We start from the raw sequence: 20,924 nt of genomic DNA, 5'->3' as shown, positions 1-20,924 counted from the left end.
TGCTGGGCCATAAGTCACTACCTCTCAAGACTTTAGGCAATTTTTGAAGACTATAAATTGCCAGAGGAAGTGCCCAATCTGTAACAAAAACAGAAGTTTGGAAAGTTCCCTGGGAGTTCCCTTTACCAATAAATGACAGGTCTAGTCCCTATACTCTAAAGTTTTCCTTCTCCCCCTACCAAGGTGAGGGAACATTTTACTTCCTTCTAAAGAGCTTGTGAATATAAAAGTTCCAGACTTAAGGTGTAAGGATCCCCTGAGGGGGCAATGGAGCTATTACTGATAACAGTTACTATTTGTGGGTCTTCTGATACCAATGAGCCCAAAATTATGATGGTTTTTGTTGTTCAGTCATTTTTCAATCATGTCAGACTCTTTGTGATCTTATTTGGAGTTTTCTTGGAAAAGAAACTGAAATATTTTGCCATTTCCTTCTTCAGTTCATTTTACATATTAGAAGACTAAAGCAAACAGTGTTACGTGACTTGTCTAGGATCACACAGCTAGTAAAAATCTGAGACCAGCACTGAACTTAGGGAGATGAATCTTCCTGATTCTAGGCCTGGTATTTTATCCACCGTGCCATCTGATTGCTCCTATCATTCTTTAACAAATTATGCAGGATAATATAATAAAAAAATTCCTTCCATAGGCTAAATCTCAGATATATGTCTATATATTTCAAATGTAGGTAGATCCTGCTTTAGTTAATGTATTGATTCAAAAGCATTGCTGAATCGTTTTCGTTACTTTTCAGTACTTTCTCTATTGTGAAAAGTAGCATATAACTCTCATTTACAGGGGGAATCTGTGAACAGTAGCAGTATTAAAGTAGACCTTCATATGTGAAAAGATTAAGAACTGTTATCCTAGGGTTTTCTGGAAAAGGTATGTTGCTGTCATTTCTTATTGCTCTCAATTTGAGAAAAGATAAATTAAATGGATCTTAAAAAAAATTGGTTTCTCTACGTATTGTATTACCATTTCTATATTTAAATGAAGACCATCATGAGAGGTATCAGACCCCTGAAGGTAAGCTTTCTTAGCATTTCAAATGCTTTTTTTCAAATATTCAGTTCCTAGTTAATCAGCAAAAACTCTTCCCCAACCATTCTTGATTCTGAACACTTACTGTGAAATTGGTTTAGCCTATGACCCAGAGTTTAGTTGCATCATTTAAGGAAAGAAATGATGGTATGCAAATCACATGTAAAGAAAAGGCCATAATAGAGTGAACACATGAAGAAATCTCAAGAAGACAGCTTAAGAAAAGAAAAAGTGATTACTGGTATTGAAAGAAGAGAAGAATTAAAACCAAGAGACAGGTCTGGACTTACCAAGCCCAGTAGCAATACCCTTTTGACTTTTTCCAGGTATGAGGGATTGTGTATATTCTGTGCTCCGTAACACTTGAGATTTTCTTTGGTTGTTGTTTGTTCAGATTCATTTTTCCCTAATACAGTAACTCTAGAGTTTAGATAAAATAGATGAAAGGTCTACAAATACAGTTAATATTGCAATAGCCCATCTGGTCTCAATAGGGAAACTCTAGCTTTCAAAATTTGCCACTGTTACTCAAAATGGCAGAGCACAGCTAGACTCTTGATTATAGTGGTGGGAAACATGTTCCAGTTTGGCAAAAAAGCATAAGGTAGACTGGCTTTAGACCAAAAGGAAGTACTGTTACTGGGAGAAAGTCACTAGTTGGATGGCCCAGGTAGATACCTCCACAGCAATGCTAAAGTCGATCATTGAGACACTGGTATTTCGATGCCAGCACACATGAACCATAGTGTTGCCTCGATGGGGAGACTGCCGCTCGAGGGAGGTGCGGGAGGCACTAAGGTCATCCTCTGATTCTTGGTCTGCTGTGGCATCATCAGGGGACTCTGTGAAATACAGGTAAAAAAGCATCTCATTTTTGCAAACATACACAATTTTTCCTTGTTATTGTTACTAAGACTTGTAAAGTAGATTGGAGCTCACTGAAGCTCAGCTCTCTCTGGAGATACCTTGACAGTACAGTGTGATGTACTTTCAAATGTCCAAAACACTCAACTGTCATTGTTAGAACCACAAACATTTCCTTGTTTTCCATGAGTAATCTTTTTCTTTTTCTTTTTTTTCTTTTTTGCTTGGAGGAAACAGAACCCATTTAAACCTGGAGCTTGTGATACTCACTCTGGCTTTTGGGCTTTCTTGTATCCCTCCCTTAATAGGTGGTAGAGATCATGGATTTAAAGCTATAGGAGTCTTTAGAAATCATACAGTATGACCCCTTGATTTTACAAAGGAGGCAATTGAGGTCTAGAGGTTGATGTCTTGCTGAATGGAACAGTAGCAGTGCTGGAATTTGAAAGCAGGTCTTCAAATTCAAAGATCCAGTGCTCTTTCTAAGCCCACTGTCTCATTAGCTAAGTAAAAACATTATAAGCTTATCCCCAAAGAAGAGATGAGGATGTACCTTTCTTCCTCTCCCTGTCCCCCTTTATTAAACTGAAGCAGAATACTATGTATTGTAGGAGTATCAAACGGGCATGCAATTTGTAATACTTCTAAGTGCAGTAAGAATCAGATTAAAAATGTATTTGGGAAATAGTAAAGAAAATAAATTTTAAAATATAATATTAAGTGACTTGCCCAAGGCCACACAGTGTCTGAGGCCAAATCTGAACTGAGGTCCTCTTGATTTCAGGGCTGGTGCTCTATCCACTGTGCCACCTAGTTGCCCCTAATTTATATTTTTCTAAGTCATTATGTATCCAGAGGGATCATTTTGTACAATTTAGTGGCCCCAGTTTCTATTTAAGTTTTACAGCATATAAGGAACCTGGCATATAATGTCAAGTTTGACTCATGTTTATTTTAGTTTTTCTCAAATACTTTCTTAATAAATATTAGTCCTCAGGATATATTAGGGAGAAGCATATGTTGAGAAATCAAGGTAATGCAGAAACAAAAGATAGCAATAAAAGATTTTAAAATCATTTTATAATCCTCTCCCCCAGTAAATCTTTTCTTGCTTTCTATACTAGTCTAATAAGTTGACTGTTAGGATAACTGATTTCCCAACATACATATTAACCCATATGACAGGTATAAAAGATGGTCAGAAATAGTATTTTTGAAAAATAGATCACAATACTAATTTTCCTTAAAATCACAATTATTTTTCCTAATTAATCTTTCATCAGTGGCTTGATTGAGAACTTTGGGTAAAGTTTCTGTCTTACCACCATACTTACTATTTTCAGGTGGACTACTTGCTAGTATTTCAGGGGTGGGGCCACTGCTTTTTTCTGCTAGATCAATTGCCATCTGTATGTCTTCAATCCACTTTTCCATCTCCATCCGAGAACTGGAGATAGAATTTACATTTCATTTTTAGATACTAAGAAGGTGGCGGAAAAAACAATAGTCAAAAGGCTACTTTACTGAATTACCTTGCTGCAACAATAATGGACTGATGTTGACCACAAAGTGTAAGACAATGAGGAACACCCCACTCTTCTTCACTTTCTTCTATCTATAAAATACAAATTTACAGAATACTGTTATTAGACAGAGAAACTGCTAAGGAAAAGAGAAAAAGGTCAATTTCTTTTAAAATAATAATTAAATATATCATTCAAAGCATCCCCTGAATTCAAACGTATGTACGCACAAAAATTTCAGAATATTTTCATTGACATTTGAGAAAGACAGTAGTATGGTTTGTGGATTGACAGTGTTGAATGACTGAGCCCAAAGAGTATCATTTATGGGTTAATGTCATTTTAGAGGGAAGCCTCCAGAAGAATGCCCCCAAATCTGTCCTGTTCTTACATGATTTATCTATTTTCTTAATGACTATAGATGGCATGCTCATCAATTTGTAAATATTAAGTTAGGAAGAAAAACTAATATATTGGATGACAGAGACAGGAACCAAAAAAGTTCTCAAATGACCAGAAAAATGAATTGAATCCAGTATGATGGAAGTTGGAGATAAAAGCAAAGTCTAGGTTCAGTGAATTGATCTAACTGTTTTGAAAAGCAAATTGAAACTGTCACAAAAGGCATATAAAATGTGCATACCTTGCCCTAAAGAGAACAAAGCAACAAGAAAATGATCTCCATGAGCAAAATTGATAGTAGCTTTTTTGTTCTAATTGCAAACAATAGGAAACCAAGGAAGTGGCCATCTCTTGGAAAACAGCTAAACAGATTATACAATGAATGTAAAGGAATTTCTGGTGCCAAAAGAAATGATGGAAAAAATAATCCCCCCCCCAAACAACAGCTGTGGAAGACTTCACAATTCTGATTCATGTAAGGGATGGAGGAACTAATGATGAATTCTTTACACTTCTTGACAAAAATGATAATGAACTCAAGATGCTTTAAGACATATTTTGGAACAGTTAATTTGATAATTTGATTCCACTAATTTTGCACATTTTTTGCAAAGATTTTTTTTCTAATGGTAGGATGGATGGGAGCAAGAAGGAGGATAGGGAAACCCCAAAGTAGGATCACTGAGGTATCATTTTTAGAAAATTGTACAGAAAACAACCAAATTAAGGCCAGAAAAAATTGTAGGCAAGTATGATAGCTTTGAAAGTTAAGGTTTCATCTATGAACTTGAAAAGAAAATTGAAGGATACATAATGAAGATCATCAATTTTCTTAGCAATTCTCACATTCTGTTTGACAACAGCAATGGAAATGCCCATTTTATTTGATGTTAAGTTTACAATAAAAAGCATTTTTTTTCAAAAGAAGAAAAGCAGCCTGATTTAGTCTTGATGTAAAAAAAACATATTAACAATTAGAGCTAGTAATGAGTACAATGGGTTTCCTCAGGAGGCTCCCCTTTGCAAGAGGTCATCCAAAAGAAATTTGGATGAATACCTCTCTTGAATGTTGTAAAATACATCACTGTTCAGGTATGAATTGGACTGAGCATCTTTTAGGTCCCTTTGAACTGTGAGAGTTGTGATTCTATAACTTTAATCTGGGAATCCTAAGGATGAAGAATAAACATTAAAATCAGGATGATAAAATGAAGAAGGGGAAAGGATCATCACATAGATAATTCCTCTACCTTCACTCAATATGAAACTTTAAATAAATGAACTTGGCATAATCACAAATCTTATAAAACTTGCCATAATTACTTAAAAGCTTTACCCTTCCATTCATGCATAGTTAGACACAGGAAAACAAGTCGTTTTTCACTACACAGAAAACTTAGATTTCTGCTAAACTTGGGAGATTCAACCATGAACACAACAGTGCCAAGGTACATATCAAGGCTGCATCAACAATCCAATCAATATTAAGCACTTTTTGGGGTAATATGAAAATGAAAATGGAGAAAAACACCATGTTCTTCACCGAACTTAAAAAGTCCTATTATCTGTTTACAAGTAATACAATAAGGTTAGGCTATAATATGGTCAAAGGAAAGAAGTGCTAAGAATATCTGGGAAGGGACCAATCACCTTCAACTGAAAGAAAAGTAGCATTGAAGGAGGGTGTTGTATAGGCAAAGATCAATTCATTAAATCTTCTTAATCAGCATACTTTCTAGATTAATACTGGAGACTCATGCAATGAGGGGGTAGAGGGAAGGCTAATTCCAGTTCATTAGCAAGATCTAATCAAGGAGTTCTTAACCTGGGAACTGTGAACTTGTTTTTTAAATATTGTGATAACTATATTTCAATACAAGTGGTTTCCTTTGTAATCCTATGTATTTTATGCATTTAAAAACATTATGAGAAGAGATTCAGAGGCTTTATTAGACTGCCCCAGGCTTCTGTGACACACAAAAAAGTTTAAGAAATTCAGACAGAGGATGTAAAGATGGCACTAATTTCTAGGTAAGTTGAAGGTAACTGCAAACTTAATTATATAGAAGAGATGTTAAAAGAACCAGAAAAGGCATTTTTTTGCACCAACAAAAAAACATAGGATGTGAAAGTAAGGCTGGGCTATGACCTGTAATGATTGAAGATGAAATCACAGGTCCCTTGAAGTCTTGGTGAAATGAATAAAACCATAATTTCAATTCCCCAAAGTTGATTCTGGGTTAAGCAAATTGAGTCATCATCACCTTCCTTTCTCATTAACAAAAAGGGTCTCTCTTCACCAGCCCCCTGAGTACTCATTTCCATTCTTAGGTTCATTAGAGCAAAGCAAGTTTACCCAGTATCATTCTAAAAGAGAACTGAAAGGCAAACATTCTTTATACCATTTTTTTAGAAGTGAGGTAGGAAAATGGTGAGAATTTGGGAAAACATTTGGCTTTTGGTTAAGGTGAAGATATAAGAAGGTCTGTATGATATTCCTATAAACTTTCCAATGTTTTTGCCCACAAATGTCATGCTTTTTACTACCTTTTCCTATGTCAGCTACTATAAGCAAAAAGACCCCATCTGATATCATTCTGCTAATCTGCTGCATACTCACTGTCATGCCATAGAGAGGGAGTTGTCCATGGACTTTGAACTGATTGGTGGCAGTCAGTCCTCTACTTGTATATAGCAAAACATCATTAAACTAGGAGAGTAGGAAGATCAAAACATAAGATATTTAAAACTGAAGTGATTCTATTTTGAGATTAATAATAAATAAAATTAAATAAACAGTTCAAATAGCAATAAACAATCCCAAAGTAAGGTAAAGCAACTCTAAGAAATATGAGTTGATAGTTTTCAATGGTGAAGGGAATTTTCTCACTGGAAGGTAGAACCAATGATCCCTAAATCAAAAATACAATCCAGCTTTTATTAATGGATTTCATATCATTTCTTCAACTTGTAGATCTTTTTTTCCCCCTAGGTTTTTTTGCAAGGCAAATGGAGTTGAGTGGCTTGCCCAAGGCCACACAGCTAAGTAATTATTAAGTGTCTGAGACTGGATTTGAACCCAGGTACTCCTGACTCCAAGGCTGGTGCTTTATACACTACGCCACCTAGCCGCCCCAACTTGTAGATCTTGAGTGTAAGTTATCGTTATAATTTTTGCTTCCCAAGTTCCCCTTGTATGACCACTTTATTTCTTTGTATGGTATTTCATTTAAGTGAACAGTAAACAAAATAGTTGTCCTTACTTACCAAGAAAAACATACGCTGCTGTAGCCCTTTTCCAGACAGCTTACTGAGGCTGCCCAGGCGAATGAATTCCTGTGGAAGAAGCAAGTCATGAATACTCTCTGATAAATTCTCACACTGAATTAAGACCAAGATCCTTGACTTCTAGAAAACACTGCCCTTTATTCCTGGCCGAAATGTTCAGAAAGGTTTTGAACTATGTTATTGACTTAAATCCTTTTCATGAAGAAAGGTATAACAAGAGTGGACAAACAGGAGGGTGAAACATTCTGTATGCCTCTGGGAAGAACCTATTTGTCCATGAGATTGTTTATCTGGACCTAAAGAAGTGATTTTATTCATTTTTCTCAAATTAGAAATTTAATACTCTCAACAAATAATCAAATAATTAAGCCAATAAAACCCAAAAAAGGGTCATAAAAAGTTGACTGAAATATTATTGAAATAGCTGGACAATAACAAATTCAAATGATTTACATGTATAATTGAGAAAAATAATGCAAGATAATAGGATCTGTGTGTATGTGTGTGTGTGTGGGGGGGGTTGAAGAGACATCTAGTCCAAAGTCCTCAATTTACATATAAGAATATTGAGGCCTACAGTGAATAACTGACTTGCCCAGGTTTATATCAGCAGTAATGATGCCAGAATTTGTAACTGTAAATTCCATATTTCTACCATGTCATGCAGATTTTCTAAATTCAACAAGATAAGAAAAAGAATAATAAATTTATTCTATGTTCAGTTTTGAATTTGTTTATAGATAGGTATTTACAAGGCAATACAAAGAACAAAGTCTTATTTTAATAGTTGTAGTTGGTAAATATGTTACTCTTACTTTACTGACTTTTCATTTCTTATCCATATCAAACTGATCCTTATCTAAAGGAGGATTCTCTAATGTAGTAGGACTTACGGGTCCTATAAAATAAAACTCTGCTTGTAGACAAATTTGCAAAGAACAAATTGTCCTATTGCTTTTTAAAACTGTAAGTTCTTCAAGGGAATGCATCACATTTTATCTACAATACTTTCAAAATATCTAATATACTAAGTATTATGTGTATAATACATGTCCCATAAATAATTGATTCTTCAGTCTCCACTTATCTTTGCATAAACCATTCCAGTTTTTTGGGAGCAAGGGCATGCTTTTAGAAAAGATGAATTTCATTACTATAGTGATCCAAATAATGTAGTAAAAAGGAGAAAATGCCAGACTTGGAGTTAGGAAGATCAGAGTTTTAAGACTTGTCTTAGGCACAAAACACCTGAGTCATCCCAGACAAGTCACTTAACATTCTCAGTGCTGTACAACAACTAAGAGTATAAGCTAGATGAGCTGACAATCTGCATTGGGGAAGGGGGGGCTTCACATACCAATGAAATAATAGGTCTTCACCCTCACTCCCCAAATAGTTATCTGAATATAGTCTTCTACCCAGAATATAGGCTACAACCCTAAAATAAGATCTCTCAGAAAAGGTAACAAATATTTTCAGTTTATAACCATCTAGTGCCAATATTTCAAGTCATATTTTGAGTTTAAAATGACCTATATTCAAGCTAATATAGTTATAAATGTTTTTTATTTGAACAAGTAACAAAATTAATAAAATTTCTCCTATGTGTAAAGAAAAATACCCTCTTCAAGAATCTTTCCATCTAGTAAGAAAGATAAACCATACACAAATAGCTATCATACTAACTGGGACATGATAGAGGTATGTCATGCCAGCTATAAAAAAGGTCAAGGGTAGGAGAGAGATTTTTTTTGGTTGAGAAGCAATTTATTAATTAAAGCCATATTTTTTTGAGCATCAGTAAAATAACATTTGAGGAACACTTGATTACCCTTGTAAAAAGGACACAAGAAGACTGACATATCACTGTTGTTATTTGAGGAAATGGTGTTTTCTTAGAACTGAGTTTTGATGACAGTGGAATAGCTAGCCATCTATTTAAAAGGGGGTATGTTTATAACAGATGCTTCTGACAGAATCTTATGTGGAAAGACAGGAGTGTTGCATTTAACATTGTAAAAGATTAAAGAAAGTAAAAGGAGGAAACTTTTCCCCTAGCTCCTAGAACTTATAGATAAATAAGAACAAAGGAAATATGAAGGCAGAGTTCAATCCTATGAAGACAGAAATGGGAAATAATGCTGTTTATAGCAAACCAATTCAAAATTGGGGGGGGGAAAGTTTTCATATAACAAAGCATCAAACAGGAATAAACTAAATTCATGAACTAGGGGCTGAAGAAGTCCATCCTATTATGAAAGGTTGTTTCACCAACTATTAAGTTTTTTATTTGTTAAGTTTTCTTGTTTGTTAAATACGGGCCTTCAACAAAAGTCTCTATCAAGACACTGCTACCTTTAGAAAGGGGAAGGAAACAGATGCACAGCATCTTTATTTGACTTCCTTCTCTTCTAGAGTGAGGAATGGCCTTAAGGCTTAGAAGTCAAAGAATTAAATAGCTCACTATATCAGGTTTTCCCTTCCAACTCTGTCTTTTTTTTTTTTTCTTTCAGAAGTAGGGAGGAGACAGGCAGAAGAACCATCTTTCTCTTGAACCACAAATTCAGACTTGGAAGAAACTAGCTACCCATTCCACTTCATGTCTACCATGTATTCATGCATGTTGAGCTTCTGATTATCATTCTAAAATACCATATATGAAGGAAGGTCCATCTGCCAGGTACTAATTTTGTCCCAATTAGAAACCTGCTGACCAATGGGTACAAATGATGGTACCATAGGCTACACCATAGGATAAATCATTTTAGGAAATGGATTATAAATGGAAAAATAGATTGGTATGACTATGTGAGCAGGTTTAAGACTTTTTATCCTCAAAAATATTTTCAGATTCTATTTATAAACTAAATTATCAAAATTCTGCCTCATGGTCGAGTCCCTTCAAATCATTTGAAAATAGTTCTTTCAACCTTGCAGGATTAAAAATGGGCATCCATTAGAGAATATTCCTGATGACTGATAGGCACAAATGCTTCATTCTCTTCAGACAGGGGTACACATCAAATGGAAGACTAAGAAAACAGTGATAAGATGATTCTGCAATACTAACAAGGCCTTGATCTTTATTCAGATTTCTTACTAACTATAGAGAATACTCAACAAAATTATAGTCATTTACTCATCTAGCTAAAAAAAAATCCTTCCAATTAGACATGTTGGGGATCAAAGAAAATTTCTTCATAATAACTTCCCATGGAAAACTTGTTAGTACATACATTATTTCTCCAGAGAAAACAGAGTTCTCAATTTGATTGCAAGAAACTTCAAAAGTATTTTCCCACTACCAGTTATATTTTCTTTCTCACTCTCTCCCTCTTCAAATGTGTTATGGGGCAGCCAAGTGGTACAGCAGACAGAGCATGGGCCCTGGGGCCAGGAGGTCCCAAGCCCACAATCCCACCCCAGAGACCCAGCAACCATCCAGCCCCATGGTCCCAGACAGGCCACCCAATCCCACCACCTTATGAAAAAAAGATAGTGTGTTATAGCTGACCATCCTCTCCCATGATCCCTCCCTCCCCTCCTCTTGTCCCCTTTCTCCCATCCCCTTTTTCTCCTTTTTCTTCTAGATTTCTATACTCTATTAAGTATGTGTGTTGTTCCCTCATTCCTCCTCACCTTCCCCCTTCCATACCATTACAAAAGCTATTTCTTGACTCTTTTACATGAAATATCTTAATCTACCCTACCTCTCCTTTCCCTTTCTCAGTACATTTTCTTTTCACCCATTGATTCCATTTTTACAATATATTATACCTTCAAATTCAGGTCCCTCCTGTGCCTTGTCTATATATGCTCCTTCTAACTGCTCTAATAAATGAGAAGGTTCATATGAGTATTATCAGTATCATCTTCCCATGAAGAAATATATGCAGTTCATCATCATCATTAAATTCCTCATGATTTACCCTTCTCATTCACCCTCTCTATGTTTCACCTGAGTCCAGGGAGGGGGAGGAAGGAAAGGTGGTAGAAAAATGTAGAACTCATAAACTTCCAAATGTATGAATGTTGAAAACCACCTTTGCATGTAATTGAAAAATAAAATAAAATAAAGTTAAAACAAAAAAATAGTTTCCTTTAGACATATACAAATCAAATATGACACTAAATGCTTAAAACATTAAGTATTTTCTACTTCTGCATGACAGAGATGGATACTAACTTTCATTTTCTCCCATTTTTTATATATAACTATTCCAACATGCTTCCTTCCAAAGAGGAAATGCTTTGTGATTTTTTACGTCTAAAATGCTTAAGCTTCTTAGAATCTAAGATTCCAAACTTGGAAGGTCACCTTATTGTTTCTGTATTGGATAAATTATGGTTTCCAGTATATATATTTCTCTCATATAAGATCAAAGCATTTCAAAAAAAGGTAGATTTATGTCTTTGGGATTTACATGTAGGGATCAGGAAATTGATGTTCCCATAATAATTCTCAATATCTATCCTGTATAAAAAAGTTCTGAATTTTATAACAACTATTGTTATTTATGAAGCCCTTTAAAGTTTGAAAAAGATTTGACAATAAATATAATCTAAGTTGCTCCTCTCAACAACTCTGTTATTATATTAGCCATACTTAAGTTTCAATATGATGACCAGTTGCAAATCACATCAATAGTAAGTGTGGGGGCGGCTAGGTGGAGTAGTGGATAATGCACTGGCCTTGAAGTCAGGAGTACCTGAGTTCAAATCTAAACTTAGACACTTAATAATTACCTAGCTGTGTGGCCTTGGGCAAGCCACTTAACCCCATTTGCCTTACAAAAAAACCTAAAAAAAAATAGTGTGACAGGCTTGACTTTAATTCAAGTCTTCTGAACCTGTTCTGAACTCTCTCTCTCTCTCTCTCTCTCTCTTTGTGATGTTTATGATACCATTTTGACAATTTTGTTACAGTGGTACAATAGCTCCTATAGAAAGATTGGATTCTAGAAAGTAAGCTTTTTAAAAAGGGCTATGATAGTTTATGATTTTCCCTTTAAGTTAGTATAATTCTCTCTGCCTTGGAATGAATGTATCTCTGTAACAGACTTTGCTTCATTAAAGGATGTCAACATGTAGCTTTGGGCTGCTATTGGATTCTGCTTAGATGAATGAAAAATGATGTAAATGAGCTTGCCTCATTCCCAGAACTATGAGCTGGCACTAGATTCCTGAGCAGCTTGTGAGGGAAAGGAAAAAAAAAATGAAACCCTTAGGTAAAAATCCAAGGGTTGCTATGAATCTCCTTCAACTCAATTCCTGGCATCAATCACTCAAATAAGAAATATTTATAAAATGTATTAAGTATCTATTATTGCTAGATACTGTGATAAGTTCATCATTTTCCTAAACACCTTTACAGCATTTTCCTAAATACCTCAGGAGTAAGAGAAAAAACCCTAAAGGGAAGACAGTTTGCCACTGGTACTTTATAGAAAAGCATTTATATAGGCATACCTCATTTTATTACATTTCACAGATGTTGCATCATTTGCATTCTTCAAATTGAAGATTTGTGGCAACCCTGTATCAGCAAGTCTATAGGAATCATTTTTCTAATAACATAGGCTCAAGTCATGTCCTAGGGTCATATTTTGATTCTCACAATTTAGTAATTTTTGGTAATAACTTAAAGGGAAATCATAAACTATCATAGACTTTTTTATTTTTTTATCATAGACTGTATACAGTTTTTCTATAGGAGATATTGCAACACAGTGACAAAATTGCCAAAATGGTATCATAAGCATCATAGAGAGGCAGAGAGAGAGAGTGTTGCAGAACAAAATCATAAGACCTGAGTTAAAGTCAAGCTTGTAATGCTAAGTGATGTGTTGTAGTTGGTCATCACACTGAAACTTTCAGATTATTACTATTACATTTCAAACTTTTTCATGTGATCATTGAACTTTGATGCTACTATTGTAATTGTTTTGGGGTGCCACAAACTGTGCCCATATAAGATGGCAAATAATTGATGTTATATGTATTCTATTCCCCATCTTCCTCTCTCAGATGTCATCCTTTCTTCAGGCCTCTCTGTTCCCTGAGACTCAGAAAAATTGAAATAGGCCAATTAAAAACTCTACAATAGCCTTTAAGTGTTCAAATTAAAGGAAGAGTCAATTGATGAGGCAAACTTCATTGTTCTTTTATTTTAAGAGATTGCTATGGTCACCCCAATCTTCAGCAACTACCACCCTCATCACCCAGCAGTTATCAACATTGAGACGAGACCCTCCTTGAAGAAAAAGATCTTGACTAGCTGATGACTCAAATTATGTTAGCATTTTTTAGCAAAAAAGTATATTTTAAGTATTACATACATTGTGTTTTTAGACATAATGCTATTGCACATTTAATAGACTACAGTACAGTGTAAACACAACTTTTATGTGTACTAGGAGACCAAAATATTTATGTGACTCACTTTATTGCAATATTTGCTTTTATTGTGGTATTCTGGAACCAAACCCATAAAATTTCCAAGTATGCTGGCATTGAGTTTTAAGGTTTGCAAAATGTGATCTCATTTGAGCTTCACAACCCTGTGAATGAGATGTTATTTTCCCCATTTTACAGATTAGAAAAGTGATGCAATGTTCAAGGCTGAATTTGAACTACAGTTTTCCTGACTCCAAATCCAATGTTTTAACCACTGCACCATCCATCTGCATAATTGATTCTCAGACACAAACTGATTTAAGACGAAAGCAGTAGATCTCATTTTGTGCTTTACTCACAGGCACCACACACTGATCTGTTCTACTTACCCTTCCTGGAATCACAAGATTGTCAATGCCAATTAGATCTTTCTTGAGTTCATGTAGCTTTTGGAAATTCTCCATCTTTATCATGGTACCGTGGAGCTGAGCCACCATTTCTGTAATCTCTGCCAGTGCAGCTAATAAAATAAAAAGGAAAGAAAGTTCTAAGTGTTTATGAGAGACATGAGAGTTGTAGGCTATCCTCTCCTCCAGTTCATGTTTTCTGGATTAAATTGTTAGATGACAATGTTAGAAGTCATCGTTCTCAAGTTTAACAGCATTGCTTTCCTTCAGAGACACCAGTATAATAAAAAATGTAGTGATTTACTTGCAGTGTTAGCTTGCTTTACTTTGGTTTCCCAACAGTATTTGATATAGTAAACAATCCCTTAACTCTTAGTTCCATAGGGTACAATTGGCCTTTAAAGATAGTAACCTTGTGGTAGTTAAGAGAAAGGACCAAAGGAAAGTGCTTATAGATCCTGTCACCAGGATACAAAAGATCTGTGAAAGTTATTGTAACTGAAAAATTCATCACTTTGTGGTCATTCTGAATGTAGTCTCTCTGATTTTAGCTAGGTTTACTCTCAGATGGATGTGACTAGAAGGGACTAGAGCCATCATTTTATTTATTTATAGATTTTTTCCTTTAAATTTTAATATTTGATTGCTTTATGCATTTTATCTTTTTAGAAAGATTTTATTATTTTTGAATTTTACAATTTTTCCCCCCTGATCTTGCTTCCCTCCCCCCCCACCTCCCACAGAAGTCAGTCTGTTAATCTTTACATTGTTTGCATGGTATACATTGATCTAAGTTGAATGTGATGAGAGAAAAATCATATCCTTAAGGAAGAAAAATAAAGCATAAGAGAGAGCAACATTTTATAATAAGATAACTTTTTTTAAAATTAAAGGCAATAGTCTTTGGTCTTTGTTCAAACTCTACAATTCTTTCTCTGGATACAGATGATATTCTCCATTGCAGATAGCCCCAAATTTTGCCTGATTGTTGTACTGATGGAATGAACGAGTCCATCAAGGTTGATCATCACCCCCATGCTGCTTTTAGGGTGTACGATGTTCTTCTGGCTCTGTAGAGCCATCATTTTAAAGATAAGGTAAGTGAGGCCAAGAAAAATGAACTGATTTGCCCAGTGCCCAAGTATTAATGGTAGAAACGGCATGAACCCAGATTTCCTTAGCCATAGAATCTCACATTTGGAAAGCACTTCGGAGGCCATCTGGTCTAAGCTGCACCTGAACAGGAGGGGTCTTTTAATCCTAGAGCCTATGGTCCCTATAAAAATGGTTACTATTTCAAAGGTATTAAATCAAAAGTTTTCTGAGACTAAGGAAAAGGTTAAGGGTAGGCCAACCAGGGTTTACATTCTCTAACAGTCTCTGGGGAAAAGATTCTTGCCAATAGCGTATTGTTTTCAAACCACTACAATCTAGCTTTCCAGCTTAGGAGGAACATCAATTAACTCCTCTGGAAAAAAAAAACTCATGATCATTTTCCACTTATATCAGCAGTGTTAGAAGAAAACAAAATATCAACAAGAAAACTCACTGCCACCACTTTTTTAAACTATAGAGTTAATAACATCCAGAAAATTCATTGCTTCAAACTTCCTCCAGAATGCCATTACTGGCATCAAAAGCCCTTTAGATATCAATCTGTGAGCTAACAAAATTGCAAATGTGGTATTAAATCCATGAAACCTGAATCCATCCAATGCTCTTTGTGGACAGACAGGTGGCTCTTTCTACTTACCTCTGCAGTCCCTGAAATCTGAGTGGTTTGGTGGATAATGCTTGCACAACCTTTCCATTATCTGCTTATAGTGCATAAGCCTGTGTAAAGGCCGAAGGAGGAAGGTGTTGAGAGGCAGATAACAGACTTTTTGCAGCTCAAAGTCTCGACAGAAGCTCTCCAGTTTACGAGAATTCTTGATCCCATTCTCTAGCTCTACCAAAGCCTCGTTGTGCTTCCACAGGTGACTTGTCAGTTGCTTAGAGGAGGGGAAAAATAGATGAGGAAGAAACAGATGTGATATTTGTAAAAATGCAATCTATATTTGGATTAATATGGTCTATCATTTGAGGTTTTGGGGAGGAACAAAGACAAATGGGACAGCTAGGTGGTGCAGTGGATAGAGGGCAGGATCTGGGGTCAGGAGGACCTGAGTTCAAATCTGACTTCAGATACTTACTAACTCTGTGACTCTAGGAAAATCACTTAACCCCATTTGCCTCAGCTTCCTCTTCTATAAAATGATATGGAGAAGGAAATGGCAAACCACTCCAGTATCTTTGCCAAGGAAATTTCAAATGGGCTCACAAAGAACTAGACACAACTGAACAACAACAGACAAATAAGACATTCATTTGAAACAAGACAATGAGTTTGCACCCATAGAAGGTTACTCAAAAAAAAGTTTCTGAACTAATAAACTTCTAATAAACTAATGAACATCTCCCTAAGTTCAAAATTATATTGATGGTGTTTAATTTATATCTACTGGAAAACTATGAGGCAGATCTTGAGTTTAGGGGCTGGCTATTTTTTTCTAAACTGTGGCTAAAAACAGGAGTATACATAATAAAGATAGCATAATAAAAATAACGTCAGCAAAAACATCCCCAGGCAAAGCTCCCTGAATAATTTCAATATCCTCCCTTGCATACAGGCTAGTAATAGCCCCCTCAAAATAGAAGGCTAATAATAAGACATTCACTACATCACTCCTGCAAGCATACGCAATGGATGGTGTGGGAGAGGAGAAAGGGAAATGAAAGAGGCATTTTTTTTAATGGATTTCTGGTAATGTTGACTTTAGGCAAAAAAAAAAAAAAATGATAAAAGGGCAGTTAGCTCCATAAGGTACAATGTTAGAGATGAATAGTTGGCTACAATAGGGTTTGGTTACACTGTATTAATGATGATGTCTAGAGGTAGCATAGAATAAATAAATGGATAGGGGGTGGCCTTAGATGAGAAAGACCTGGGCTCAAGAATTGACTCAGAACAAATGTCTCAATGTTTCTGTGTCCCAAGTGGCTCTTTAAGACTGTAACTTGCAGATCAGAAACCAAATGGCAGTGGAAAAGAGAATTTTCTCATCAAGTATTTTCTAAAACAAATTCTTGTACAAAATAAACCAAAGATTTGATAAATATGACAATGGTTGTTTTACAATGTAATTCTTTGAAAACCTGTATAACTACCAGAGTTCTAAAATCAAAGAACAAAGTCATCAGGAAACGGACTTCTGAAGACTTTCCTTCATAGGATTACTCTAATGAGAAAACTGAGGCGCCCCTGGGAGATGAAGTGGTTTGCCCTTGCTCATACAGACATGGTAGAGCTGGAATTAGAATCCAGGGCCCTGACATCAAACACAACATTCATTTCACTACTCCTTGCTGCCTCTTTTTATATAACAGACAATTTAAAAAAAATAACCATTTTTTTTTTCAAATTGCCACTTGGAAAATTTCTCTAATTATTTTTTTTTTACTTACACTGGCTTCTGTGTAAACATTCATGGCATTGGTCTAATGTATAAAAATGCCAAAGTGGCAAGGGAAGCTTACAAAATGACACATGAAATCACTAGACTGAAAATGTAGTACATAGACAGGGAGATATGTAAGGTTTTTATAAATGGAAATAATCATAGTACATGGGACCTTTTAACAAGCCTGGATTGGGCTGGAAGAAAAGAGATCTGATATGGACTGAGTGTCAGCATTTGGCAAGAAGTTGAAATGCTGGAAGTAGCCAGCTATAAAAGGGAGAAAGCCACTATCAGAAAAAAAGCATAAAGGGCAGAGCAGGAAGAAATTGTAGGGCAAGATGGGGAGACCCAATGCACATTCAACATGTGATGGCTCATAGGTACTATAAAATGGGAGTTCAGGGAAGCATGGAGGCTTAAAATCTTGGATCTTGAAAAACTTAAACACTGAGGATGCCAAATAAAATATAGGTACTTAAGAATAATTAGAATAACAAGCTTTCTGAGGGGAAAAAGAGGAAAGCCTGAAGGGGAACAGAAAGCAGATAGCATATAAATGACACTGGAAATAGGCAGCTGTGAAGACAAAGACATGAACAGAACTTGAGATAAAACTTTAGAAATGAGGAAGATATGAGTGAGTCTGCAACACATGAATCTGTGGGTTGTATATTATAATGGCCTAAACATTTCATTTGTGCTTGAGAAACATAATAGCAGGAATTCTTTTATCACCATAAATCAAACATATTCCCAGATATCACATGCTAGACTGATGTGTAAAGTCATCAATTATTATTGAAATTGAAGAAAACCCTAAGAGATCATCCTTAGTCCAAATCCTTATATGGTAGAGATTTGGAAACAGGAAAGAGCCTCAGAAAAACTGAAATTACTTGACTAAATCAATGACTGGGTAAGAACCCAAATTCATTTTAACTGACTTTCAGTTCTCATGTCTTACCACTCTGCTATATCATGCCTAAAATAAGAGCATTAGTTAAGTAATTAGCAAAAGAGCACAAATAGGTCATATTATTTAATTATTAATAACACTATAATGGCGTGGTTAGGTGATTCAGTGGAGTCAGAAGGATCCAAGTTCAAATCTGGCCTCACACACTATCTGTGTAACCCTGGACGATCACTTTACTCTATTTGCTTCAGTTTGTTCATCTATAGATTGAGCTAGAGAAGAAAAGGGTAAAATACTCCAATATTTTTGCTAAGAAATCCTCAAGTGAAGTCATAAAGAGTTGGGCCTGAACAACAACAAATACTATAATATGATTTATTAACATGATATTAATTACCAATGACTTTTCAATGTCTTCAAAAAGAAAAAAAAAGGTAGAGTGAGTGATGGGTTCAAGAAAGATTCTCTACATTTTTACTCTCCTCACTGCATGCTACAAATTTCTGTGAGATATATAATCACAGAATGTTAAATCTGGAAGAGACATCAAAGCTTGTCTTGCCCATCCTTCTTATTTGAGAGATGAGAAAACTGAGATATAAGAAGTTAAATGATAGGTCCAAGGTTACTTGCCACAACTAATTTGTGGCAAAGCTGGAGTTAGAAACTTAGTCTTTTGATTCCCAGTTCATTGCTCTTTCTACTCAAGTTAAAAAAACCTCTAAACATTGCCCATGACTAAGTCAATCTCTTTGGAAAGTATATTGATTCAAGCCTCAAGGATAATTTTTATTATCCTAGTCAAATATTTTATTACATTCTACCCTCTTGACCTACTTGAACATTTTACTTGTTCCTAAAAGTTACGTTCTCCACTAATATCTGGCTAACTGGGTTGGAAAAAGTATGCTTTTTTAAATTCAAAAGCATTTTTGAAGTACCTCTTTTACATAGTTAGGTACTGATGACACAAAGACAAAAGAAAAACCCAGTTCCCTCAAGAAGCTTCCATTATATGGGGGAGGGGGGGAGATTGAATGTTTACATAGGATAATTAACACCATATAATATTAAGTGTCAAAAACACTAACAATTAGAGGGAAGAGGAAAGGCTTCCATGGGTACCTTGCTGAGACTTAAGTATTCTAAAATGTGAGAGTAAGGAAAAGGAATACATTCAAGGAAAAGGATACAAACAGGAAAGATGGAGGTATGATATAAGATACCAAATTTAAGAAACAAAGTTGTCTGATTTGGTTTGAACATAAAATATATGAAGAAGAATAATGTGAAACAATCCAAATTAAGTGGGGCTTTAAAACAGAGGTATTTGCATTTTGTTCTGGAGGCAACGTGGAATCACTGATGACTCTTGAACAGAGGATGACATAATAGACTTATAGTTTTGGGAAATAATTTTGATTGTTTTGTGGAAGATGGAATGGGGAGGAAAAAGACTACAAGGAGGAAGACCAATGAGGATGTTACTAGAATAGTTCAAATAATAGGTTAGGGAGGAATGGGGGGGGGCGGAGAAAAAGAGTGAGGAGCGGGGAGGGGAGGCTAGCTAGAAGTAGAGGAAGAGAGCTAGATATACATTTGGGGTAGTCCTTTGCAGAGAAGTGATAATTTAACCCATGGACACTGATGAGTTCCTTTGGAAAGAGAATTTTATATATAAATATACTTATTATAAATATATATATATGTATATGTAGATAGATGAAAGAGACAGAGGGAGAGAAACAGAGACTGAGAATGAGACTGAGACAGAGACAGAGACGGAGAGAGAAGAAAGATTTTCTTAGTAGATAGTGAGGTTGATCATAATCTACTAAAAGAGACTGAGGAATGATCAGACAAGAATTAAATGACTTATACATAATGATGTAGTTTTTTTCTGTTAAAAGTATATATGAATCCAGGTTATCTTGTCTCCAAAGTTAGCAATTTGCTCATTATGCATTCTGGCTCTTAGAATCCTTCTTTTTAAAAGGCCCAAGACAGGCTCTGTTTTTTCTGCTTATGTTCAAAGAGCGCTTGTGGCTTGAAAAAGGATTTGATGAAATATGCTCCTTCATATTTTTAAAAAATATTTCTGAGAAATTCAGGCAAGAAAAATCAAGAAATATTTTCTATACGTAATTACTATAGTATCTCAGGTGCTATCAAATCTTAGAGAAGTTTTAACACCAGAGGGTCATTTTGGGGGATAGTTTAATATTTTATTTTTTCCCCCAATTTCATGTAAATACAATTATTCTTCTTTTTTCAAATTTTCAGTTCCAAATTCTCTCTCTTCCCAAGTAGTGGTGCATTTTCATTGCCTGTGTGGTCATTTGGAGATTCCACAGAAGTAAAGAGAATGAACTCTCTTTACATGGGAGAGTAGTCCAGGATGATGATTTTGCCACCTGCCTTACCTTCATGCCTTGAATGTTCCTTAGCATGACATCACCAATTCTTTGGTAATCTCCTTTGATGTGTGCATTTGAGCGACCTTCCCTAGAAGCAAAAGTAAAGGGAATTATAATTTTTGCCTAGTTTGACCACTATCATAGTAAATATGCCATCAGTTTTC

The 20,924-nt window shown here is 35.4% G+C and overlaps 1 protein-coding gene across 4 annotated transcripts in view; it reads right to left on the bottom strand.

The window, feature by feature from the left end:
• Positions 1-20,924, bottom strand: part of FARP1 (FERM, ARH/RhoGEF and pleckstrin domain protein 1) — a 331,424-nt gene that overhangs the window by 13,129 nt on the left and 297,371 nt on the right. For all 4 annotated transcript variants that reach the window (XM_074191932.1, XM_074191931.1, XM_074191930.1 and 1 more), the window contains exons 17-24: positions 20,767-20,848; positions 15,681-15,918; positions 13,910-14,040; positions 7,104-7,172; positions 6,457-6,546; positions 3,444-3,526; positions 3,246-3,358; positions 1,726-1,889 (exon numbers count right to left, since the gene is read on the bottom strand). In XM_074191932.1, the coding sequence (XP_074048033.1) occupies positions 1,726-1,889; positions 3,246-3,358; positions 3,444-3,526; positions 6,457-6,546; positions 7,104-7,172; positions 13,910-14,040; positions 15,681-15,918; positions 20,767-20,848 (970 nt within the window). The remainder of the gene's footprint in view (positions 1-1,725; positions 1,890-3,245; positions 3,359-3,443; positions 3,527-6,456; positions 6,547-7,103; positions 7,173-13,909; positions 14,041-15,680; positions 15,919-20,766; positions 20,849-20,924) is intronic.

The sequence above is a fragment of the Macrotis lagotis genome, chromosome 6 (genome assembly GCF_037893015.1).
Source record: "Macrotis lagotis isolate mMagLag1 chromosome 6, bilby.v1.9.chrom.fasta, whole genome shotgun sequence".
Taxonomy (NCBI): Eukaryota; Metazoa; Chordata; class Mammalia; order Peramelemorphia; family Peramelidae; genus Macrotis; species Macrotis lagotis.
This window is presented reverse-complemented; position numbering and strand designations above follow the sequence as displayed.